The sequence below is a fragment of the Pseudophryne corroboree genome, chromosome 11, assembly GCF_028390025.1.
Source record: "Pseudophryne corroboree isolate aPseCor3 chromosome 11, aPseCor3.hap2, whole genome shotgun sequence".
Classification (NCBI taxonomy): domain Eukaryota; kingdom Metazoa; phylum Chordata; class Amphibia; order Anura; family Myobatrachidae; genus Pseudophryne; species Pseudophryne corroboree.
In genome coordinates, this window is record NC_086454.1 from 296,353,072 (window position 1) to 296,380,165 (window position 27,094).

A 27,094-nucleotide genomic window follows, 5' to 3' on the forward strand; every position below is an offset into this window, starting at 1 on the left:
GATAGTGTGGTGAGTGAAGCGGTAGTGTGGTGAATGCAGCGATAGTGTGGTGAATGCAGCGATAGTGTGGTGAGTGAAGCGGTAGTGTGGTGAATGCAGCGATAGTGTGGTGAGTGAAGCGGTAGTGTGGTGAATGCAGCGATAGTGTGGTGAATGCAGCGATAGTGTGGTGAGTGAAGCGGTAGTGTGGTGAATGCAGCGATAGTGTGGTGAATGCAGCGGTAGTGTGGTGAGTGAAGCGATAGTGTGGTGAGTGAAGCGGTAGTGTGGTGAATGCAGCGGTAGTGTGGTGAGTGAAGCGATAGTGTGGTGAGTGAAGCGGTAGTGTGGTGAATGCAGTGGTAGTGTGGTGAGTGAAGCGATAGTGTGGTGAGTGAAGCGGTAGTGTGGTGAATGCAGCGGTAGTGTGGTGAGTGAAGCGATAGTGTGGTGAGTGAAGCGGTAGTGTGGTGAATGCAGCGATAGTGTGGTGAATGCAGCGGTAGTGTGGTGAGTGAAGCGATAGTGTGGTGAATGCAGCGATAGTGTGGTGAATGCAGCGGTAGTGTGGTGAGTGAAGCGATAGTGTGGTGAATGCAGCGATAGTGTGGTGAATGCAGCGATAGTGTGGTGAGTGAAGCGGTAGTGTGGTGAATGCAGCGATAGTGTGGTGAGTGAAGCGGTAGTGTGGTGAATGCAGCGATAGTGTGGTGAGTGAAGCGATAGTGTGGTGAGTGAAGCGGTAGTGTGGTGAATGCAGCGATAGTGTGGTGAGTGAAGCGGTAGTGTGGTGAATGCAGCGATAGTGTGGTGAATGCAGCGGTAGTGTGGTGAGTGAAGCGGTAGTGTGGTGAATGCAGCGATAGTGTGGTGAGTGAAGCGATAGTGTGGTGAGTGAAGCGGTAGTGTGGTGAATGCAGCGGTAGTGTGGTGAGTGAAGCGATAGTGTGGTGAGTGAAGCGGTAGTGTGGTGAATGCAGCGGTAGTGTGGTGAGTGAAGCGATAGTGTGGTGAGTGAAGCGGTAGTGTGGTGAATGCAGCGGTAGTGTGGTGAGTGAAGCGATAGTGTGGTGAGTGAAGCGGTAGTGTGGTGAATGCAGCGGTAGTGTGGTGAGTGAAGCGATAGTGTGGTGAGTGAAGCGGTAGTGTGGTGAATGCAGCGATAGTGTGGTGAATGCAGCGGTAGTGTGGTGAGTAAAGCGATAGTGTGGTGAATGCAGCGGTTGTGTGGTGAGTGAAGCGGTAGTGTGGTGAGTGAAGCGATAGTGTGGTGAGTGAAGCGATAGTGTGGTGAGTGAAGAGGTAGTGTGGTGAGTGAAGAGGTAGTGTGGTGAGTGAAGCGGTAGTGTGGTGAGTGAAGCGATAGTGTGGTGAGTGAAGCGGTAGTGTGGTGAATGCAGCGGTAGTGTGGTGAATGCAGCGGTAGTGTGGTGAATGCAGCGGTAGTGTGGTGAGTGAAGCGGTAGTGTGGTGAGTGAAGCGGTAGTGTGGTGAATGCAGCGATAGTGTGGTGAGTGAAGCGGTAGTGTGGTGAATGCAGCGATAGTGTGGTGAGTGAAGCGATAGTGTGGTGAATGCAGCGGTAGTGTGGTGAGTAAAGCGATAGTGTGGTGAATGCAGCGGTTGTGTGGTGAGTGAAGCGGTAGTGTGGTGAATGCAGCGATAGTGTGGTGAATGCAGCGGTAGTGTGGTGAGTGAAGCGATAGTGTGGTGAGTGAAGCGGTAGTGTAGTGAATGCAGCGATAGTGTGGTGAATGCAGCGGTTGTGTGGTGAGTGAAGCGGTAGTGTGGTGAGTGAAGCGGTAGTGTGGTGAGTGAAGCGATAGTGTGGTGAGTGAAGCGGTAGTGTGGTGAGTGAAGCGATAGTGTGGTGAATGCAGCGATAGTGTGGTGAGTGAAGCGATAGTGTGGTGAATGCAGCGGTTGTGTGGTGAATGCAGCGGTAGTGTGGTGAGTGAAGCGATAGTGTGGTGAGTGAAGAGGTAGTGTGGTGAGTGAAGCGATAGTGTGGTGAGTGAAGCGGTAGTGTGGTGAATGCAGCGGTAGTGTGGTGAGTGAAGCGATAGTGTGGTGAGTGAAGAGGTAGTGTGGTGAGTGAAGCGATAGTGTGGTGAATGCAGCGGTAGTGTGGTGAGTAAAGCGATAGTGTGGTGAATGCAGCGGTTGTGTGGTGAGTGAAGCGGTAGTGTGGTGAATGCAGCGATAGTGTGGTGAATGCAGCGGTAGTGTGGTGAGTGAAGCGATAGTGTGGTGAGTGAAGCGGTAGTGTAGTGAATGCAGCGATAGTGTGGTGAATGCAGCGGTTGTGTGGTGAGTGAAGCGGTAGTGTGGTGAGTGAAGCGGTAGTGTGGTGAGTGAAGCGATAGTGTGGTGAGTGAAGCGGTAGTGTGGTGAGTGAAGCGATAGTGTGGTGAATGCAGCGATAGTGTGGTGAGTGAAGCGATAGTGTGGTGAATGCAGCGGTTGTGTGGTGAATGCAGCGGTAGTGTGGTGAGTGAAGCGATAGTGTGGTGAGTGAAGAGGTAGTGTGGTGAGTGAAGCGATAGTGTGGTGAGTGAAGCGGTAGTGTGGTGAATGCAGCGGTAGTGTGGTGAGTGAAGCGATAGTGTGGTGAGTGAAGAGGTAGTGTGGTGAGTGAAGCGATAGTGTGGTGAATGCAGCGGTTGTGTGGTGAGTGAAGCGGTAGTGTGGTGAATGCAGCGGTTGTGTGGTGAGTGAAGCAGTAGTGTGGTGAGTGAAGCGGTAGTGTGGTGAGTGAAGCGATAGTGTGGTGAGTGAAGCGGTAGTGTGGTGAGTGAAGCGATAGTGTGGTGAGTGAAGCGGTAGTGTGGTGAGTGAAGCGATAGTGTGGTGAATGCAGCGATAGTGTGGTGAGTGAAGCGGTAGTGTGGTGAATGCAGCGGTAGTGTGGTGAATGCAGCGGTTGTGTGGTGAGTGAAGCGATAGTGTGGTGAATGAAGCGGTAGTGTGGTGAATGAAGCGGTAGTGTGGTGAATGCAGCGATAGTGTGGTGAGTGAAGCGATAGTGTGGTGAGTGAAGCGGTAGTGTGGTGAATGCAGCGATAGTGTGGTGAGTGCAGCGGTAGTGTGGTGAGTGAAGCGGTAGTGTGGTGAATGCAGCGATAGTGTGGTGAGTGAAGCGGTAGTGTGGTGAATGCAGCGATAGTGTGGTGAGTGAAGCGGTAGTGTGGTGAATGCAGCGATAGTGTGGTGAGTGAAGCGGTAGTGTGGTGAATGCTGCGATAGTGTGGTGAGTGCAGCGGTAGTGTGGTGAGTGAAGCGGTAGTGTGGTGAATGCAGCAATAGTGTGGTGAGTGAAGCGGTAGTGTGGTGAATGCAGCGATAGTGTGGTGAGTGAAGCGGTAGTGTGGTGAATGCAGCGATAGTGTGGTGAGTGAAGCGGTAGTGTAGTGAATGCAGCGATAGTGTGGTGAGTGAAGCTGTAGTATGGTGAATGCAGCAATAGTGTGGTGAGTGAAGCGGTAGTGTGGTGAATGCAGCGATAGTGTGGTGAGTGAAGCGGTAGTGTGGTGAATGCAGCGATAGTGTGGTGAGTGAAGCGGTAGTGTAGTGAATGCAGCGATAGTGTGGTGAGTGAAGCTGTAGTGTGGTAAGTGCAGCGATAGTGTGGTGAGTGAAGCGGTAGTGTGGTGAATGCAGCGATAGTGTGGTGAGTGAAGCGGTAGTGTGGTGAATGCAGCGATAGTGTGGTGAGTGAAGCGGTAGTGTGGTGAATGCAGCGATAGTGTGGTGAGTGAAGCGGTAGTGTGGTGAATGCAGCGATAGTGTGGTGAGTGAAGCGGTAGTGTGGTGAATGCAGCGATAGTGTGGTGAGTGAAGCGGTAGTGTGGTGAATGCAGCGATAGTGTGGTGAGTGAAGCGGTAGTGTGGTGAATGCAGCGATAGTGTGGTGAGTGAAGCGGTAGTGTGGTGAATGCAGCGATAGTGTGGTGAGTGAAGCGGTAGTGTGGTGAATGCAGCGATAGTGTGGTGAGTGAAGCGGTAGTGTGGTGAATGCAGCGATAGTGTGGTGAGTGAAGCGGTAGTGTGGTGAATGCAGCGATAGTGTGGTGAGTGAAGCGGTAGTGTGGTGAATGCAGCGGTAGTGTGGTGAATGCAGCGATAGTGTGGTGAGTGAAGCGGTAGTGTGGTGAATGCAGCGATAGTGTGGTGAGTGAAGCGGTAGTGTGGTGAATGCAGCGATAGTGTGGTGAGTGAAGCGGTAGTGTAGTGAATGCAGCGATAGTGTGGTGAGTGAAGCGGTAGTGTGGTAAGTGCAGCGATAGTGTGGTGAGTGAAGCGGTAGTGTAGTGAATGCAGCGATAGTGTGGTGAGTGAAGCGGTAGTGTGGTAAGTGCAGCGATAGTGTGGTGAGTGAAGCGGTAGTGTGGTGAATGCAGCGATAGTGTGGTGAGTGAAGCGGTAGTGTGGTGAATGCAGCGATAGTGTGGTGAGTGAAGCGGTAGTGTGGTGAATGCAGCGGTAGTGTGGTGAATGCAGCGATAGTGTGGTGAGTGAAGCGGTAGTGTGGTGAATGCAGCGATAGTGTGGTGAGTGAAGCGGTAGTGTGGTGAATGCAGCGATAGTGTGGTGAGTGAAGCGGTAGTGTAGTGAATGCAGCGATAGTGTGGTGAGTGAAGCGGTAGTGTGGTAAGTGCAGCGATAGTGTGGTGAGTGAAGCGGTAGTGTGGTGAATGCAGCGATAGTGTGGTGAGTGAAGCGGTAGTGTGGTGAGTGAAGCGATAGTGTGGTGAGTGAAGCGATAGTGTGGTGAGTGAAGCGGTAGTGTGGTGAATGCAGCGATAGTGTGGTGAGTGAAGCGGTAGTGTGGTGAATGCAGCGATAGTGTGGTGAGTGAAGCGGTAGTGTGGTGAATGCAGCGATAGTGTGGTGAGTGAAGCGGTAGTGTGGTGAATGCAGCGATAGTGTGGTGAGTGAAGCGGTAGTGTAGTGAATGCAGCGATAGTGTGGTGAGTGAAGCGGTAGTGTGGTAAGTGCAGCGATAGTGTGGTGAGTGAAGCGGTAGTGTGGTGAATGCAGCGATAGTGTGGTGAGTGAAGCGGTAGTGTGGTGAGTGAAGCGATAGTGTGGTGAGTGAAGCGATAGTGTGGTGAGTGAAGCGGTAGTGTGGTGAATGCAGCGGTAGTGTGGTGAGTGAAGCGGTAGTGTGGTAAGTGCAGCGATAGTGTGGTGAGTGAAGCGGTAGTGTGGTGAATGCAGCGATAGTGTGGTGAGTGAAGCGGTAGTGTGGTAAGTGCAGCGATAGTGTGGTGAGTGAAGCGGTAGTGTGGTGAATGCAGCGATAGTGTGGTGAGTGAAGCGGTAGTGTGGTGAATGCAGCGATAGTGTGGTGAGTGAAGCGGTAGTGTGGTGAATGCAGCGATAGTGTGGTGAGTGAAGCGGTAGTGTGGTGAATGCAGCGATAGTGTGGTGAGTGAAGCGGTAGTGTGGTGAATGCAGCGATAGTGTGGTGAGTGAAGCGGTAGTGTGGTGAATGCAGCGATAGTGTGGTGAATGCAGCGATAGTGTGGTGAGTGAAGCGGTAGTGTGGTGAGTGAAGCGATAGTGTGGTGAGTGAAGCGATAGTGTGGTGAGTGAAGCGATAGTGTGGTGAGTGAAGCGATAGTGTGGTGAGTGAAGCGGTAGTGTGGTGAGTGAAGCGGTAGTGTGGTGAGTGAAGCGGTAGTGTGGTGAATGCAGCGATAGTGTGGTGAATGCAGCGATAGTGTGGTGAGTGAAGCGGTAGTGTGGTGAATGCAGCGATAGTGTGGTGAGTGAAGCGGTATACTAATTGGGGATACATGTACTGTAGTTTAACGTTGGACACATTTTTTTTTCTGTAACAACCATCCATGTCGATCTTTTGTACCTGTCATCCTTTTCCAGTGTCTACCTTTTACACTGGTCGACCCAATGATCCACACCAAATAATCCTGATCAGTCCCTCCTATCACTAGGAACCAGTAATGTCTGTTGTACAAGCTAATCAATATACTGCATTCTCATACCTCCTAACTTCTGAACTGTGCAAAGCGAGATCTTCCGCGCGGCAGCGTCTGGGAAAGGTGTGGAGCTAAGTGGGTGTGGCCTCGACAGAAGGGACGGGGCCTCATCCAGCGACCCCCATTTTTTTACATTTTGGTGGCGTGCCCAGTGCTCCCTGAGCAGCCCCAGCACTGTTTAGATACCGTGCGCACAACATCTAATTCAGGGATCACCGGCTGCTTTGCAGAGCAGAGCAGTGGTGATCACAGGATCTCGAAACCGGCCCCACCGCCCCTGCCCGCGGGACACTGCGACCCGCGGGAGGGACAGCGGGACTGTGTCCGAATAGCGGGACTGTCCCGCTGGAATAGGGACAGTTGGGAGGTATGCATTCTCATGAATTATGGTACAGTCTACAAAATGGTGACCTCCACTGTGTGTGGATTAGGGGTCCTCTTTATGGGTGATTCCTATGAAAAACAGAGTTGACAGAGTTGCAACCAGGAGATTGCACAACAGAGAGCCAAGCTATATCATAGGTTGTTTAGTAGATCTGCTGTTAATAAAGAAAAGATCCCTCTGGCATAACCAGTAAACAAAGACAATAATCTAGTGGGGAGAGGGACATTATTGTTACATTAGAATACTCTTGTCTGTAGTACCTTTAATTATTGAATGTGCTACTGTGCATATGCCAGTCTTCCTGTTCTCCAGGGATGTGTCATGCCTTATCCAAAGATGGTCACCAAGACCTCTACTGAGCATGTGCAGGGTCCATCTTGTCTTGACTGTGTGAGAATGAGACTGTGTAGTGTGACATGGTGGGAGACAGAAGTCTCTTGCTTAGCTCCAGAGAGAGGTTTATACCTACCACAAAGCTGTTCCAGCATCCCTGCATTGCTACCTGTATACAGTATACACTCACCATGTGGCGAGCTGTAGGAAACCACACTCCGCTCAAGCTCTGATACATCACCAGTGTACATGTAACAGTGAGTACGGCTGTACCTACTATCTATCAATAAACCACCACCACTGGGTAAGTAACCGGGTTGTTCATAGTTTGAGTCATATGCTGGTGTGAGCCTGTGTAACTCTGCAATATCAACTCCTGCATACACATTCATTACCACCAAATATTGATGTCCCTGCAGCTGAAATGGCAATGAAGGCCAGGAAGGAGATTGCAGACTATTTATCATGCCGAAAGGATGAGAGAGCGCGGATCCGGGTGGAGCACATTATCCGAGAAGACTACCTGGTGGAGGCCATGGAGATCCTGGAACTGTACTGCGACCTGCTCCTGGCACGGTTTGGATTAATCCATTCTATGAAGTAAGTTTAATAATATAGCTATAACTTAAGAAGACTACATGCCAAAATGACGCGGAATGTAGCAATTGCTAACTTTGATCTAGCTTGTGGCCATACTGTACATAAATATAGAAATATCACTTTTGCATACTATAAAGACACGTATTTGCAGGATCAGAGGGATAAGCTTATTTCTCTATCTGGTATTTATGGTAATAATAAAGAGTAAAGCACAAAGGGGCTTAGACAGAGCAAGTTTATCAGAGGTCAGAAGAACTAGGACTGACGGATCCTGAGGCTTCTAACTGATTGGGTTAGCAGAGAATAGAGTGGCCTTCAGGGGAAGCAAATAATTCATCTGTGGCATGTGAGTTCTGCAACTAATGGCCTATAGGCATGGGCATAACTATAGTGGGTGCAAGGGGTGCCATTGCTATGTGGCCCAGAGGCTTAGGGAAGGCTGGACCCAGGTTATAAAGCTGCATACCAATTTCCCTGATTTGCCTGCTAAGCAATTGGGTCTGATCCATTGCCCAGCCTGCGTTGTGTGACATTACATTCTCAGTGAGAGCAGTGTGTAGTGCATGCTACAATGGTAATGTGGAATAACATGAACTGGAGGCCACTGTAATGTGGAATAACATGAACTGGAGGCCACTGTAATGTGGAATAACATGAACTGGAGGTCACTGTAATGTGGAATAACGTGAACTGGAGGCCACTGTAATGTGGAATAACATGAACTGGAGGCCACTGTAATGTGGAATAATATGAACTGGAGGCCACTGTAATGTGGAATAATATGAACTGGAGGCCACTGTAATGTGGAATAACATGAACTGGAGGCCACTGTAATGTGGAATAATATGAACTGGAGACCACTGTAATGTGGAATAACATGAACTGGTGGCCACTGTAATGTGGAATAATATGAACTGGTGGCCACTGTAATGTGGAATAATATGAACTGGTGGCCACTGTAATGTGGAATAATATGAACTGGAGGTCACTGTAATGTGGAATAATATGAACTGGAGGCCACTGTAATGTGGAATAATATGAACTGGAGGCCACTGTAATGTGGAATAATATGAACTGGTGGCCACGGAATGTGGAATAATATGAACTGGAGGCCACTGTAATGTGGAATACTATGAACTGGTGGCCACTGTAATGTGGCACAATAGCTGGAGGCCACAGTTATGTGTAACAATATGAACTAGGGCACTGTAATGGGATGTAGTTATGTGCCCCCCCCTGAAAAACCCGACGGTCGGCATGTCGACTAGCAGGGACTATTCCCACTCATGGGTGTCCACGACACCTATAGAGTGGGAATAGAACCAGTCGCCACCAAGCCCGCAGCGTGTCAAGAGCAGCGAGCCCACAAGGGGTTTGTTGTGGTCGCCCCCAGCCGGCATTCTGCTGCCAGGATACCGGCGGAGGTATGCTGACTCCGGTCACGCATACCCAACCCTGCTGTAATGTGGAGTAATATGAACTGGGGCCACTATACTGTGGAATAATATGAACTGGAGACCACTGTAATGTGGAATAATATGAACTGGAGGGCACTGTAATGTGGCACAATATGAACTGGAGGGCACCGTAATGTGGCATAATCTGATCTGTTCATTGTAATGTGGAATCTGTTCATTGTAATGTGGAGGGCACTATAATGTTACATAATAAGAGCTGGGCCATGATTCTCAAGAGATCTTTATTTTGACTCCTTGTACAGATTAACCTACACATAATTTGAAGTATAAAGTCTACTTTAATCATCTGCATGCTTTTCAAGGCCTCATGGACTTGTTCTAACCTGGATTTCTCCCTTTTCTCTTTGTTCTGTGTATGCTGTGTCAAATGTGTATTTTCTCTAACGTCCTTGAGGATGCTGGGACTCCGTAAGGACCATGGGGAATAGACGGGCTCCGCAGGAGATAGGGCACTTTAAGAAAGCTTTGGATTCTGGGTGTGCACTGGCTCCTCCCTCTATGACCCTCCTCCAGACCTCAGTTTTACACTGTGCCCAGAGCAAGATGGGTGCACTGCAGAGAGCTCTCCAGAGTTCTCTGCTTGAAAGCATTTTTGTTTGGATCTTTCTTTCTACTTTTTACTACTTTTTCACAGGGAGCACTGCTGGCAACAGGCTCCCTGCATCGAGGGACTGAGGAGAGAGGAGCAGACCTTCTTGTCAAAGATAGGCTCTGCTTCCTCGGCTACTGGACACCATTAGCTCCAGAGGGGGTGAACGCAGATTCTTACTGGGCGTCCACCCCCGGAGCCGCGCCGGCGTTCTCCTCACAGAGCCAGAAGTACAGAAGTCAAAAAGACGTCTCAGGCGGCAGAAGCCTTCAGCTTCACTGAGGTAACGCACAGCACTGCAGCTGTGCGTCATTGCTCCCATACACCTCACACACTCCGGTCACTGTAAGGGTGCAGGGCGCAGGGGGGGGGGGCGCCCTGGGCAGCAATATAAACCTCTGCATGGCAAAAAGACTATATACATGTACAGGTGGGCTCTGTACATGTATATAAAAGAGCCCCCGCCATATTTTTCTAAGTTTGAGCGGGACAGAAGCCCGCCGCCGAGGGGGCGGGGCTTCTCCCTCAGCACTCACCAGCGCCATTTTCTCTCCACAGCACTGCTGAGGGGAAGCTCCACGGACTCTCCCCTGCTTACACACGGTGAAAGGGTGCTTAAAAGAGAGGGGGGGGGCACATAATTGGCGGTTTACATATTACACAGCGCTGCTGGGGAAAAACATTTTGTGTTGGTCTCCAGGGTTGTTGCGCTGGGGTGTGTGCTGGCATACTCTCTGTCTCTCCAAAGGGCCTTGACAGGGATACTGTCTTCAGAAAAGGGGTTCCCTGTGTGTGTGAAGTGTGTCGGTACGCGTGTGTCGACATGTTTGACGAGGAAGGCTCGCTTACTGTGGAGGGGGAGTGTTTGAATGTCAGGTCGCCGTCGGCAACGCCGACACCGGAAAGGGTGGATATGCTGAATGTCTTGAATGCAAATGTCAATCTATTGCATAAAAGGTTAGACAAGGCAGAAGCTAGGGATCAGTCAGGTACCCAGTCCATGCCTGTCCCTGTGGCGCCAGGCCCGTCGGGGTCTCAGAAGCGCACCATATCCCAGATCGATAACACAGATACCGACACAGATTCTGACTCTAGTGTCGACTATGAAGATGCAAAATTACAGCCGAAGGTGGCAAAAGGTATTCGGTACATGATTATGGCCATTAAAGAGGTTTTACTGAGGAACCCCCTGTCCCTGACACGAGGGTACACATGTATAAAGAGAAAAAGCCTGAAGTCACTTTTCCATCATCATTTGAGTTGTGTATTGTGCGAAAAGGCTTGGGACGGTCCAGATAGGAGACCACAAGTTCCCAAAAGGATTCTTATGGCGTATCCTTTTCCACAAACTGATAGGATACGCTGGGAATCTTCACCAAAAGTGGACAAGGCGCTGACACGCTTGTCCAAAAAGGTGGCACTGCCTTCTCAGGATACGGCTTCCCTCAAGGAACCGGCCGATCGCAGGCAGGAAATTACCTTGAAGCACATTTACACTCACTCCGGTACTATTGCTAGACCGGCTATGGCGTCGGCCTGGGTTTGTAGTGCAGTTGTGGCATGGGCAGATTCCTTATCTACGGAGATTGACACCTTAGATAGGGATGCCATTCAAAGGACCATAGAGCAAATCAGAGATGCTGCCTTGTATATGAGAGATGCTCAGAGAGACATTTGTTTATTAAGCTCCAGAATAAATGCTATGTCTATTTCTGCTAGGCGACTCCTGTGGAACCGGCAGTGGACGGGGGATGCCGATTCAAAGCGGCACATGGAGTCCTTGCCGTACAAGAGGGAGGAGTTGTTTGGAGACGGCCTCTCGGACCTTGTCTCTACGGCTACGGCTGGTAAGTCGAATTTCTTACCTTATGTCCCCCCGCAGCATACTAAGAAGGCACCTCATTATCAAATGCAGTCCTTTCGTTCCAATAAAAACAAGAAGGTGCGGGGATCGTCCTTTGTTACCAGAGGAAAAGGCAGGGGAAAGAAGCTGCACACATCTAGTTCCCAAGAGCAGAAGTCCTCCCCTGCGTCTGCAAAGTCCACCGCATGACGCTGGGGCTTCCCGGGGGGAGGCAGATCTGGTGGGGGCTCGTCTTCGGTTTTTCAGCCACGTCTGGGTTCAATCGCAGGTGGATCCCTGGGCAATAGAGATTGTTGCTCAGGGATACAGGCTAGAATTCGAAGACTTGCCTCCTCGCCGGTTATTCAAATCGGCTCTGCCGACTTCCCCATCAGAGAGGGAGTCAGTGTTGACAGCAATCCAAAAATTATATGTTCAACAGGTGATTGTCACAGTTCCTCATCTCCAGCAGGGAGAGTGATATTATTCAACCCTGTTTGAGGTCCCGAAACCGGACGGTTCGGTCAGGCCCATTTTAAACCTGAAATCTCTGAACTTGTACTTGAAAAGGTTCAAGTTCAAAATGAAATCACTCCGGGCGGTCATCGCCAGCCTGGAGGGGGGGGGGATTGGATGGTGTCCCTGGACATAAAGGATGCATACCTTCATGTTCCAATATTCCCCCCTCATCAGGCGTTCCTGAGATTTGCAGTGCAGGACTGTCACTACCAATTTCAGACGTTGCTGTTTGGGCTTTCCACGCCCCCGAGGATTTTCACCAAGGTAATGGCGGAAATGATGGTGCTCCTGCGCAGGCAGGGGGTCACAATTATCCCATACTTGGACGATCTCCTAATAAAGGCGAGATCTCGGGAGAAGTTGCTGGACAGCATGTCTCTGTCCATGAAGACGTTGCAGCTACATGGCTGGATTCTCAATATACCGAAGTCCCAGCTAGTTCCTACAACGCGTCTGACCTTTCTGGGCCTGATCCTAGACACAGACCAGAAAAAGGTTTTTCTTCCGATCGAAAAGGTTCAGGAACTCATGACCATGGTCAGGAACCTATTGAAACCAAAGAAGGTTTCAGTGCATCAGTGCACGCGGGTCCTGGGGAAGATGGTGGCTTCATACGAGGCCATCCCTTTCGGCAGATTCCATGCGAGGACTTTTCAATGGGACCTCTTGGACAAGTGGTCCGGGTCCCATTTACAAATGCATCAAAGGATCACCCTGTCTCCCAGGACCAGGGTATCTCTCCTGTGGTGGCTGAACAGTGCTCACCTTCTAGAGGGTCGCAGGTTCGGCATTCAGGACTGGGTCCTAGTAACCACGGACGCAAGCCTTCGAGGTTGGGGAGCAGTGGCACTGGGAAGAAATTTCCAAGGTTTCTGGTCAAGCCTGGAGACTTGTCTCCACATCAACGTCCTGGAGTTGAGGGCCATATACAACGCCCTGCGTCAAGCGGAGAACTTACTTCGGAGAAGACCGGTTCTGATTCAGTCAGACAATGTCACGGCAGTGGCTCATATAAACCGCCAAGGCGGAACAAGGAGCAGAGTGGCCATGGCAGAGGCGACCAGGATTCTACGCTGGGCGGAAGGCCATGTAAGCGCGCTGTCAGCGGTGTTCATCCCGGGGGTGGACAACTGGGAGGCGGACTTCCTCTGCAGGCACGACCTGCATCCGGGGGAGTGGGGACTTCATCAAGAAGTCTTTGCACAGATCGCGGATCGGTGGGGCCTGCCTCAAATAGACATGATGGCGACCCGTCTCAACAAAAAGCTAAAGCGGTATTGCGCCAGGTCAAGGGACCCTCAGGCGGTAGCGGTAGAGGCTCTGGTGACACCTTGGGTGTTCAGATCGGTCTATGTGTTTCCTCCTCTTTCTCTCATACCCAAAGTGTTGAGAATTGTAAGAATAAGCAGGGTCAGAACAATCCTCATTGTTCCAGATTGGCCACGGAGGACTTGGTATCCGGAACTACAAGAGTTGCTCACAGAAGATCCGTGGCCTCTTCCTCTAAGGCAGGACCTGCTGCAGCAGGGGCCCTGTCTGTTCCAAGACTTACCGCGGCTGCGTTTGACGGCATGGCGGTTGAACACCGGATCCTAGCGGAAAAAGGAATTCCGGAGGAAGTCATTCCTACCCTGATCAAGGCTAGGAAAGACGTGACGTTGAAACATTATCACCGTATATGGCGGAAATATGTTTCTTGGTGTGAGGCCAGAGCTGCTCCTACGGAGTAGTTCCATTTGGGCCGTCTACTTCACTTCCTTCAAACAGGAGTGACCTTGGGCCTAAAATTAGGGTCCATAAAGGTCCAGATTTCGGCCTTATCCATTTTCTTTCAAAGAGAATTAGCCTCTCTTCCTGAGGTACAGACTTTTGTGAAGGGGGTGCTGCATATTCAGCCTCCCTTTGTGCCTCTGGTGGCGCCTTGGGATCTTAACGCGGTGTTACGTTTCCTCAGGTCACCTTGGTTTGAACCACTTAAAACTGTGGAGTTGAAATACCTCACGTGGAAAGTGGTCATGTTGTTGGCGTTAGCTTCAGCGAGACGTGTTTCAGAATTGGCGGCTTTATTGCATAAAAGCCCATACTTGGTTTTTCACGTGGATAGGGCAAAAGTGGTCTCATCTTTTCATGTGAACCAACCTATTGTCGTGCCTGTGGCTACAAGGGACTTGGAGGATTCTGAGTCCCTGGATGTAGTCAGGGCTTTGAAGATTTATGTGACCAGAACGGCTCGGATCAGGAAGACTGAAGCTTTGTTTGTTCTGTATGCGGCCAACAAGGTTGGCGCCCCTGCCTCAAAGCAGACTATTGCTCGCTGGATCTGTAACACGATTCAGCAAGGCGCATTCTACGGCAGGATTGCCGTTACCGAAATCGGTTAAGGCCCACTCCACTAGGAAAGTGGGCTCTTTTGGGCGGCTGCCCGAGGGGTCTCTGCATTACAGTTGTGCCGAGCAGCTACTTGGTCGGGGACAAACACCTTTGCAAAGTTCTATAAGTTTGATACCCTGGCTGAGGAGGACCTCCTGTTTGCTCAATCGGTGCTGCAGAGTCATCCGCAGTCTCCCGCCCGTTTGGGAGCTTTGGTATAATCCCCATGGTCCTTACGGAGTCCCAGCATCCTCAAGGACGTTAGAGAAAATAAGATTTTACTTACCGGTAAATCTATTTCTCGTAGTCCGTAGAGGATGCTGGGCACCCGTCCCAAGTGCGGACTTCTTCTGCAAGACTTGTATATAGTTATTGCTTACATAAGGGTTATGTTATAGTTTTCGGTGATACCGTGGCTATGTTGTTGTTCATACTGTTAACTGGGTAAGTTTATCACAAGTTATACGGTGTGATTGGTGTGGCTGGTATGAATCTCGCCCTTAGATTTACAAAAATCCTTCCTCGTACTGTCCATCTCCTCTGGACACAGTTTCCCTAACTGAGGTCTGGAGGAGGGTCATAGAGGGAGGAGCCAATGCACACCCAGAATCCAAAGCTTTCTTAAAGTGCCCTATCTCCTGCGGAGCCCGTCTATTCCCCATGGTCCTTACGGAGTCCCAGCATCCTCTACGGACTACGAGAAATATATTTACAGGTAAGTAAAATCTTATTATTATCTGTATCCATTTCAGTGATGTACTATCTCTGAAAATCCAATATATATATATATATATATATATATATATATATGTTGCATATATGGCACTGTAATGTGGCATAATATGAATAAGGGACACTGTATGTCATGTGAGTTGGGGATTCTGTGTGGCATAATTTGTACTGGCAGCACTACAATGTGACATAGCATGAACTAAGGAACTACTATGGTTCATAAAATACACTAGGGCACTACTATGGGGCATTCCATTAACTAGGGCACCACTATGGGGCATTCCATTAATTAGGGCACTACTATGGGGCATTCCTTTAACTACGGCACTACTATGGTTCAGAAAATGAACTAGGGCATAATTATAGAGCATACAATTAACAACTGTGGAGAGGTCTCTTAAGCATTGGGGCAGGGGTCCCTTCAATATTTTACTATGGGGCCCACAAAGTTCTGGTTATGCCCTTACCTATAGGTTTTATCAAACTGAGTAGTCATCAAAACCGGGCTTTGTTTTCACTGGAATGTGGGCTCTGCATTGCACTACAGCCATGATAATATGATCTCTGTATTGTACTATAGACACAATGATAATAATATGTGTTCTGTATTGTACTACAGTCATGATAATATGTGCTCTGTATTGTACAATAGACACAATGATAATAATGTGTTCTGTATTGTACTACAGTCATGATAATATGTGCTCTGTATTTTACTATAGACACAATGATAATATGTGCTCTGTATTGCGCTAAAGCCAATATAATATGGGTTCCACATTGTACTACAGTCATGATAATATGGGCTCTGTATCAGGGCCGGTTCTAGACCTTGTGGCGCCCAGGATGAAAGTTTCCTTTGGCGCCCCTCCCCCCTTCCCTGGACAGGTAAAACGAATGCACCCAAAAATAGGGGTGTGGCTTCACAGGGAAGGGGCGTGGCCACAGTTGTGCCCCCAGTAGTTGTGCCTCCAGTAGATTTTCCCCAATAGTTGTGCCCCCTGTAGTTATGTCCCCAGCAGTTGTGCCCCCTGTAGTTCTGCCCCCTGCAGTTGTGCCTTCAGTAGCTGTGTCCCCAGTAGATTTGCCCCCAGTAGCTGTGCCCCCTGTAGTTGTGCCCCCAGCAGTTGTGCCCCCAGCAGTTATGGGCCCAGTAGTTGTGCCCCCAGTAGTTGTGCCCCCTGTAGCTGTGCCCCCTGTAGCTGTGCCCCCTGTAGCCGTGCCCCAAGCAGTTGTACCCCCCTGTGGTGTGACCCGTGTAGTTGTGCCTTTAGTAGCGCCACTTACAAACACACAAAAAAACCACACAATACTTACCAGCCCCGCTCCTGCTTCCATACCGCTGCTGCGCTGCCCTCCGTCTCTGGCCGCCCGCTCCTCTCTATGGGAGAGACATCATATCGTCTCTCCCATAGCAGCGCCGCACAGACACTAGAGGTCAATTATGACCTCTAGTGTCCGACAGTGGCACCGGCTGCAGCCGGGGAGCAGGATGCGGGATGCGGGGTGCGGGTGGGCTGCTTGCCCGTGCCTAGAATCGTTCCCGCTCTGCATTATACTACAGTCATTTGCGGGATCTGCATTGTACTACAGCCACTATAATGCGGGCTCAGCATTGTACTATAGACATGATAATATGGGCTCTGCATTGTACTACAATCACTATAATACGGGCTCTGCATTGTATTAAAGATATGATAATATGGGCTCCACATTGTACTACAGTCAGGATAATATGGGCTTTGCATTGTACTACAGCCAATATAATATGGGCTCTGCATTAAACTACAGACACTATAACATGGGCTCTGCATTGTACTACAGGTATGATAATATGGGCTCTACATTGTGCTACAGACACTATAATATGAACTCTGCATTGTACTACAGGTATGATAATACGGGCTCTGCATTGTGCTACAGACACTATAATATGGGCTCTGCATTGTACTACAGTCTTGATATTATGGGCTCCGAATTATACTACAGGCATGATAATATGGGCTCTGCATTGTTCTACAGCTATGATAATATGGGCTCTGCATTGTGCTACAGACACTATAATATGGGCTCTGGAATGTACTACAGCCATTATAATATGGGCTCTGCATTGTACTACAGTCTTGATAATCTGGGCTCTGCATTGTACTGTACTACAGCCACTAAAGTATACATTCTGTATTGTACTGTGTCATGCATTGTAATGGGGTCATCAGGATATGGACTCTGCATTTATACTCTACCAGAATAACCTACGTCCCAACTTTAGAAAGTTGGGAGAAGGGACACAGCCGTGCCCAAAATTAGGGGGTGTGGCATCACGGATGGTGCCACGATCGCAGGCCATGCCCCGTTTTTCGCTGCTTTGGGGGCATGCACAGCGCTCTGTGAGCTGCTGACACGCCCCCTGTCCCTTTCTCATAGTGAACAGATGCTGCAATCCACGGGTGGGACAGCAGGACAGTCCCAGAAAAACAGGACTATCCCGCCAAAATGGGGCCAATTGGGAGGTAGGGAATAAAGGATTTGCATTGTACTGTGGTCACCATAATATAGGCTCTGACGTGTATGGGAGCTCCATGATCTGCACTCAGCAGTGTGTTTTGGTTCAATAAAAGGGGTGGTCTAAAGTATACCACCGGCCGGGATCCCGACTGCCGGCATGCCGACACATGTTCTCCCTCTTGGGGGTCCACGCCCCCCCCCCCCCCCCGGAGGGAGAATAAATAGCGCGGCGCGCTTAGCGTGCCACCATGTCCGCAAGGGGCTCATTAGCGCTCGCCCAGCTGTCGGTATGCCGACTCCACCCAATAAAAGTGCTAGAACATCTGTAACACTCAGACATAGATTCCAGTCTTGGAGTCATTTTGCCTACAGGAATTTTACCCAGATAACGTTTAATAATACATACATTAAACACTATATAAATAAATAAATATATATATATATATATATATACACATACACCAGGGGTATAATGACAACAATCGTATAAATCCTCATAATGTGGTATAGGGTAAAGCGTTAGTATACTGTAAGTCCAGCAGTTAGTGCATGTCAATTCCTAATGAACACAAGGAGTTATTTAACAGGGATATAAATGAACGTGAATCAAGGGAAACAAATCCAATTAAATGTTGTAATGTTAAATCGGAAAACAAGGGTTACCAGAATGAGTTTCCAGCAGCAGAGATTCTAATACAAGCAGTCTCCATACTGTTGTGGTCTTAATATATTAATAAAGTCAGAGAGGGAATATCTCACCATAGGAGTACGTGATGGTTGTAATCACACCTGGTCCTTCTCGTTAACTGCCGGGACACGGACGCGTGCTGCGATGTTAATGCGCTCCGGTCTCTTCTATAGCACAGCTGCTTGCAGGGCAGTGTACTGTGGACCAGCTCAGTATGTGATCGGGCTTGCAATCTGGTGACCCTTGTGAAGATTCACTAGATATATTGCTGGATAGTTGAGGTTCAGTACCCACCAGAGGCGTCAACAGCCTGAATCCTCAACGCATTTCTCCGCACAACGGGGCGGCTTCATCAAGAGGCCATGCAGTACTGACGCACAGAGAGCATTGCCTTCACCGAGTGAGTCTAAAGTTGGTATCGACGCTGGCGCCATATTTCTCTACGTACAGGATCGCAACTGATGACACGCCTGTGTTTTTGCTGCCACTGTCCGTTACCTCCCCCAAATGGTCCCTTCCTGTCAATCACTTTAAGCAAAAAATCTCACTGCAAGCGGCATTGCAGAGGTACCTTGTCGCGTGTGCAGTGTGATCATGGCGCATGTGACACTCCGTTGCGTCAACATCAGCATTGTGTAGAATCATGAATTACACCCTAAGCTAGAATGCCTCCAGACCAGTATCAAGTACAACAGGTGCAAGAGTCAGAATCCTGCCACTCCGCATAGTATCTGCTTTCCACTGGTCTGTGCTCTATACGGTGCTCTAAATCCTCTTTGATATGGAATGGGGCATTAACTTGGCGCCAGTTGGCTGCAGCGCTGCAACCTGAACAGATTTAGATTAGGAAAAGGTGGCAGCGTCCTTAGATGTGACACAGGCCTAAACGCTGAGGTTACAGACATTTCATTTGATGTAGCATCACTGGCCCTCTCCTAAGAAAGTCTGCCCAGCTGTCATTCACGGTGTGACATGTGCAAAACCCAATAATAATCATCAGATAGAAGTAATGATATAATCAGATATACTGAAAAAAATATTCAAAACATCACGCAGACAGTACTATTGTGACCATTTTAATTACTTGAAAGCATTTGTATTGCTGGTTGTGCGGGCAACAATTATAATTCATTAAATGTACTCAGCGACCGATGGATGATATGTAGGTTGTTCTCAGCATGCAGGAGTGACAGGAAGAGGGCTGGGAGGGGTACTTTTTACCCAGGCCCAGGTTGTTTAAGGGGCCCAGCTGTACAGTTAAGACAGTAGCTTTCATTCCTTTCCACAGGTGTGGCCATGCCGCCCCATCACCCAGGCTCTCTGTTAGAGCCCTGTGAGTATGTACCATACCTTCCATGAAAAGATCTTTTGATTGAGTGTGGGTAGCTAAAGGTGTTCAGCTGCTCATTGTGAGGTCCAAAACACATCAAAGCCGCACTGTATCCTATAAACGTCAGACAAGGGCATAGCCAGAACTTTGTGGGCCCGTAGCAACATTTTGAAGGGGCCCCAATCCCAATGCTTCTAGAGAGACACTTCTCTGCAGCAGTTGTTAATTTTATGCCCTATAATAGTGGCCTAGTTCATTTTTTGAACCATAGTAGAGTCTTATTTAATGTTATGCCCCATAGTAGTGCCCTAGTTTATTTTATAAATCGCAGTAGTGCTTAAGTTTCCCCTATGTCACATTTCAGAGCTGCCAGTACACATTATGCCGCACAGTACCCCCAATTCACATTATGATATATAGTGCTCCCTGTTCATATTGTGCCTCATTACAGTGCCCCGGTTCATATTATATAACATCAAAATGCCCTCCAGTTCATTTTATACCACATTACAATGAGCAGGTCCAGGAGCATACCTAGATATATTGCAGGCCCCAAGGAAAATGTTTGAAAGGACCCCTACGTACCACCCAATGGCGAAAAATGTATATAACACATGTAACTTTGACAGGGAAGGTGGGCCCCTCTCAGCTCTGGGCCCCATAGCAGCTGCACCGCCTGCACCTATGGTAGCTACGCCCTTGACGTCAGGTGATCCACACTACAGTAACAGCACAAAAGCTTATAGGAAGCAAGTCATGCAAATTTAATTAAACAAGATATTTACCTTGTCTCAGAAGAGTCTGCCCTACAATTCCTTCAGGAAGCCAGGTCATAGGGGCAGATTAACAAGTGATATTCTTGTTATCACTTGTTACGAATGGTAAATGGTGCTCCAACCAATAAGCTCATCACTGTCATGTGTAAAATAACAGGAGCTGATTGGCAGGAGCATCATTCCGAGTTGATCGCACCAAGCAACTTTTTGCTGCTGGTGCGATCAACTAATCCCCGCCTATGGGGGAGTGTATTTTAGCTTAGCAGGGCTGCGTTCACTTGTGCAGCCCTGCTATGCAAAAAAAGTTTCACTCAAAACAAGACCAGCCCTGGACATACTTACCCTGTGCGATGGATCCAGCGATGATGGGGCCGTCTTTGACGTCACACATCCGCCCTCTGTTCGCCTGGACACGCCTGCGTTTCACTTACCACTCCCCAAAAACGGCAGCAAACGGTAAGTTGACGCCCCGGAACGCCCTCTTGCTGTCCATCTTCTTGCGGTCACCGCTGCGACAGCTTTCTTCCCTGTCAGCGTTGTTGCCCAGCTACCTCTGTCGCCGGGCAACGATGTGCGTGTGCAATGCGCACGCCACGCATTCCAGACCCGTCCGCACCGCAGCGAAGAACCGCTGCGTGCGAATGGGTCAGAATGACCCCCATCATTCGTAACGAGTGATAACAAGACTATACAGTAGGTGTGTACTGTGGCAAGAACACTGGAATAGTGTTTGAGGGCAGGTATGTTTGTCCCAGGTTCTTGTCTTACATGTATTAGAAAAATGAAAACTTCTAGGAAAATGTTTTGTTTTGTCAGAACCTTTTCAGTTTGTTGGAAAAGCTGGATAAGGGCCCTGAAAGAGAGATAGGGCAAGTTCCAGACATTGGGCCCAGTTCGGGTCTTTGGCCTCACAGAGGGCTAATCAGGGCTTTCAGCTGTGCAAGAGCCTTTTAGGGCTGCTAGCCTGATTAGTGTGGGCAGACTGCCTGAGGAGACTGGATACTCTCTGAAGAGAGAAACACGCTTCTTTATACAAGTGAGCTATACAGTGTTTACTGGAGAACTCTGTGTTTTTGTTTAGTGATAGTTAGGAAGGTCTAGTGTTTAGTTAGTGCCGGACAGGCAAGGTATTTTCTTTTGTTGTTTGTTTTATTTTCTGTTTAATAAAACTGGCTGTGGCCAGTTGCACCACAAACTGGACTTGTGTGGTTCCTCAGCTGCTGCTTGCTGCCATTTACCCCAGGAAACGGCACCTTGTACCCTTACAGTGTTACAACTTGGTGGAGAATGCGAGCATGCCGTTCTGCGCATAAGTGAAAGCAGCAGCTTTATGAGGCCTGCAGAAAACGGTGGTATATGCAGATACAGCCCAGTGTGAAGTTGCTGAGACTCGCCCTAAGGATTTGATATATGTCCTGGGTGAAAGCAGCTACAAAGCCGCCTGAAAAATCTGTCGACATGGAGGAACTGCTTAAAGCCTTGCTGCAAGCTACAGCGGCTCAGTGGGAGGCCAACAGACAGCAGTAGGTGGCAATGGAGGAAAATAGGAGACAGCAGAAGGTGGCTATTGACGAACTTTACAGGCAACAGCGTCAGGATAGAGAAGCCTTAACAGAGGTGGCGCAGAGCCTTGCAGCCCTGATTGGAGATATGGCCATCAGTGCTCCGACCAGTTCTAGTTCTATACGGGCCAGTCACTTCCTGCAGAAAATGACAGAGGCTGATGATGTGGAGGCCTACCTGACCATGTTTGAAAGGACTGCCGAGCGTGAGAACTGGCCGAAAGCACAGTGGGCCAGTCTGTTGGCACCTTTTCTGTCAGGTGAGCCCCAAAAAGCGTACTTTGATTTAAGCCCTGCTGAGGCTAGGGACTATGATAAACTAAACACTGAGATCCTGACCCGCCTGGGAGTCACGCTGTCAGTACGAGTACAACGGGTGCACCGTTGGGTGTACGCCATGGAGAAGCCTCCTCGCTCCCAGATGCATGACCTTATTCAGCTAACAAAAAAATGGTTACAGCCAGAGACATTAACTGGTCCCCAGATGGTTGAAAGAGTCGCCATGGACCGCTATTTGAGATCTTTGCCCGTGGTCCTGCGCAAGTGGGTGAGCCATGGAAACCCGGATACTGCTGACCAATTAGTGGACATGGTAGAGAGGTATTTGGCAACAGAGGAACTACTGATGACCACCCAGCAACCCATAGATCCTCGACAGCGCCCTTCAGTAAAGACTGATAAGACTGTTCCGTGGGAAAACGTTGCTGGGCGGTTAAGAGAACGCAAGGCTGGAGAGACTGTAAACACTGGCCCTGGAGACAGGCCAATGGGGCTAGAACGGTCTATGCTGCCCAAACGGGTTGATAATTGTGTGGTTAAAGGCTTTAGGTGTGGTATGCCAGGTCATGTTATTGCCAATTGCCCAGTCATGCAAGAACCCATTCAATGTGATGCTGCCTTTGAATGTCGCAGAGTGTCTTTCTTTGCTAGGTTAGCCTGTACTGTGGTACCTTCACCTGAACTTTCTGACCCTTTGCCTTTTGCTAGTTTGGCTGGGGAAGTGACAGATGGGGAGTCCAGTGAGGACCCTCTTGCTGGGAACAGAGACATAGTAGTTAGAACTGAAAGCGTGCCTGACCTGGATGTAAAGAAGGATCTGTTTGAGTCTGAACAGTTAAAGGATCCTACCTTAATAAAGGCTAGAGAGAATGTTAAGGTTGTTAATGGGGAACCTGTGGTACCAGGTGACAGGGTTACGTATCCCCACATGGCCATCTGTAATGAGCTCTTGTACCACATTGTCAAAAAGGGTGAGGATGTGGTGGAACAGCTGGTAGTTCCCCAGCCTTATCGGAGAACGGTACTAGATTTAGCTCATAGTCACGTTACAGCTGGACATTAAGGGGCAGAAAAAAACACTGAAAGAGTTTTACAAAGGTTCTTTTGGCCAGGGGTTTATAAAGAAGTGTCTGAATATTGTTCTTCCTGTCCTGAATGCCAGTATCGTGCCCCTAGACCCCATTTCAGGAGCCCACTAGTTCCCATGCCTATTATAGAGGTCCCGTTTGACAGAATAGCCATGGATCTCGTGGGGCCCTTGTTAAAGTCCGCTCGGGGCCATCAGTATATCCTGGTAATTATGGACTATGCCACTCGATATCCTGAGGCTGTCCCTTTATGCACTATCACAACCAAGGCGATAGCTAGGAAGCTGGTGCAGGTTTTTAGTAGAGTGGGAATACCAAAAGAAATTTTGACTGACCAAGGTACTCCATTTATGTCAATCATGAAAGAATTGTGCAAATTATTTAAGGTCACTCACCTCAGGACGTCCATTTATCATCCCCAAACTGACGGGTTGGTGGAAAGGTTTTTATAAAACATTAAAAAGTATGTTAAAAAAGGTTGTTGATAGAGATGGGAAAAACTGGGATTGTTTGTTGCCCTACTTGTTAATGGCCATCAGAGAAGTTCCTCAGTCCACTACGGGGTTTTCTCCATTTGATTTGTTGTATGGTAGACACCCCAGAGGGCTGTTGGACATTGCCAAAGAGACGTGGGAAGGACAGCCCACTCCTTATAGAAGCGTTATTGAACATGTAACACAAATGCAGGATAGGATTGCAGCCGTGGTACCTATTGTCAGAGAGCACATGGAACAGGCCCAAAGTGCTCAACAGAGGGTATATGACCGGAGTGCCAAGATACGGGAATTTGCTCCTGGAGATAGAGTTCTTGTTTTGGTACCCACTGTGGAAAGCAAATTCCTAGCTAAATGGCAGGGTCCATTTGAGATTAGGGAAAAAGTGAATGAGGTTAATTACAAAGTATACCAGCCGGAAAAGAGAAAACCCGAACAAATCTACCATGTTAACTTAATCAAATCCTGGAAAGATAGGTTGTCTCTGTCAGCGGAGCCTTGCCCTTCGGTGTCTTCACCTCGGTTGCTTCCCGCAGTAAAGGTGTCAGAGACATTATCAGCTGATCAGAACAATCAGGTTAAAGAATTTCTCATCCAAAATAGGGAGATATTTTCAGAGCTGCCTGGCCGAACGACCGTAATAAAACATGACATTGTCACAGAACCAGGGGTCAGAGTCCATTTAAAGCCATATAGGATTCCTGAAGCTCAGCGAGAAGCTGTTTCTAAAGAAGTTAAAACCATGTTAGAACTTGGAGTCATAGAGGAATCTAACAGTGAGTGGTCCAGTCCCATAGTTCTCATCCTGAAGCCAGATGGTAGCATACGCTTCTGTAATGACTTTCGTAAGTTAAATGAGGTGTCCAAATTTGATGCATACCCCATGCCCCGTGTGGATGAGCTTATAGAAAGGCTGGGAACAGCCAGGTTTCTCACCACGTTGGACCTGACCAAAGGTTACTGGCAAATACCTTTAACTGATAGCGCAAAATAAAAAACAGCCTTTTCGGTCCGGAGGGGCTATACCTGCATAAGTTGTTACCCTTTGGGTTGCATGGGGCTACAGCAACCTTTCAACGGGCGATGGATAAAATTTTGAGGCCCCATAGAAAATATGCAGCTGCCTATTTGGATGATGTGGTAATTCACAGTACAGACTGAGGGTCGCATTTGGTTAAAGTACAAGCAGTACTGGACTCAATCAGAGAGGCAGGGTTAACTGCTAACCCAAAGAAGTGCTGCCTCGCAATGGAGGAGGTCAAATACTTGGGCTTCACCATAGGCAGAGGTCTGATTAGGCCCCAATTGAATAAGGTTGATGCTATTCAAAACTGGCCTCGTCCAGTGAATAAAAAACAGGTAAGGGATTTTTTGGGAATAACTGGGTACTATAGACAGTTTATTCCCAATTTTGCGACCACAGCAGTGCCGTTGTCAGACCTTACCAAAGGGAAGCAGTCAAATATGGTGAAATGGAACCCTGATGCAGAAAAAGCATTCCAAACATTAAAAGTGGCTTTGTGTTCACAACCGATATTGATAACATTAGATTTTTCAAAAGAATTTGTTGTACAGACAGATGCCTCAGAGGTAGGGATAGGGGCTGTGCTGTCCCAAACCAGAGATGGGGACGAACACCCTATCATTTATTGAGTAGGAAACTCAATGAGCATGAAAAAAGGTATGCCATTGTGGAAAAGGAGATTTTGGCCATTAAGTGGGCACTAGATGCCTTGAGATATTACCTCTTGGGTAGACAATTCAGACTAGTGACAGATCATGCCCCTTTAAAATGGATGTATGTAAATAGAGGTCAGAATGCTCCAGTAACTAGATGGTTTCTAGCATTGCAGGATTTTAAGTTTACTGTTGAACCTAGACCGGGTACACAATTGGCCAACGCAGATGCATTGTCCCGCATCTTCTGTTTGGGGGCTACAAGTGTTCCGGCCCCTAGGTCGAAACAGGGGAGGGGGATATGTGACAAGAACACTGGAATAGTGTTTGAGGGCAGGTATGTTTGTCCCAGGTTCTTGTCTTGCATGTATTAGAAAAATGAAAACTTCTAGGAAAATGTTTTGTTTTGTCAGAACCTTTTCAATTTGTCGGAAAAGCTGGATAAGGGCCCTGAAAGAGAGATAGGGCAAGTTCCAGACAATGGGCCCAGTTCGGGTCTTTGGCCTCACAGAGGGCTAATCAGGGCTTTCAGCTGTGCAAGAGCCTTTTAGTGTGGGCAGACTGCCTGAGGAAACTGGAGACTCTCTGAAGAGAGAAACACGCTTCTTTATACAGTGTTTACTGGAGAACTCTGTGTTTTTGTTTAGTGATAGTTAGGAACGTCTTGTGTTTAGTTAGTGCCGAACAGGGAAGGTATTTTCTTTTGGTGTTTGTTTTTATTTTCTGTTTAATAAAACTGGCTGTGGCCAGTTGCACCACAAACTGGACTTGTGTGGTTCCTCAGCTGCTTCTTGCTGCCATTTACCCCAGGAAACGGCAACTTGTACCCTTACAGTGTTACCGTACACACAGTGCGATTTCAGCTATCCCAGATTCTCACTGTGCGATAGGGATTGCGGTCGGTATCACAAGCCTAGATGACTGTGCTTGCGATACTGACTAAGTGCCAATTTTGACTATACTTTTATACTAGCTAGTCAAAATTGACTTGTCTGCACAATCTATCTAGGCTTGTGATACCGACCTTGCGGGACCGCGCATCGGTATAGCATCGGGATCGAAGGTGATTTTCACATTGCAATCTGCACTAACTTTCCTTGCAATTTTGACTATATAGTCAAAATCGCAAGCAAAAATGTCACCTTATCACTCATAGTTAAATTGGGATGTGCTTAATTTGCCAGCTGTTGGGATCCCGGTGGTCATGATACTGATGCTGGAATCCCACCAGACGACAATGCCACCAGCTGGAATCTTGGCGCAGCAGGAATATTCCCACTCATGTGTGTCCACAACACTCATAGAGTGGGAATAGATCGCCACCAAGCCTGCAGCGTAGCAAACTCAGCGAGCCCACAAGGGAACTATTTGCTCTCGCCTCGCTGCCGGCATTTTGGCGGGCGGGATGCTGCTGTCGGCTTCTCGTCCGCCGGTAAATCATACTGAATGCGTTAAATCTGCCCCTTAGTTACATAATGTGTCTAAGCTTATCTGTACCACCTGTAGTATATCTTGTACAGTGTACTCTTTTAGGGGCCCATTTATCATGGATCGCATATAGAGTGTGTTCTGGGCAGAATCTTACTGCCCAGGATCGCATTACAATATGCGATCCTATCGTCTGAATGTACCTGAATGTATCATGCAGGGACAGAGGCTCCGGTATGTTCTTTGGTGGCTGATGGGGGGTCTGCGCATGCGCTGTAAGTTCTGAACGCACAGCACAGAGACCATTACTGGGAAGGGTTCCAGGGGATCCCTCTGCCTGACTACAAGTGCGATGTGTAGCCCATAGGCTACAATGGGCTACTTCTATCTTAAGATGGTGGTAGCCCCGTGGACTAATATCTGGATTGCTTTGCATT

At 48.5% G+C, this 27,094-nt stretch overlaps 1 protein-coding gene across 3 annotated transcripts in view; it reads left to right on the forward strand.

Annotated features, from left to right (window-relative positions):
• Positions 1 to 27,094, forward strand: part of LOC134969495 (IST1 homolog) — a 114,033-nt gene that overhangs the window by 48,927 nt on the left and 38,012 nt on the right. For 2 of the 3 annotated variants that reach the window (XM_063945484.1, XM_063945483.1), the window contains one exon: positions 7,119 to 7,299. In XM_063945484.1, the coding sequence (XP_063801554.1) occupies positions 7,119 to 7,299 (181 nt within the window). Of the gene's footprint in view, positions 1 to 6,750; positions 7,004 to 7,118; positions 7,300 to 27,094 lie in introns of those variants that run through there. The other variant, XM_063945485.1, reaches the window with a different exon arrangement.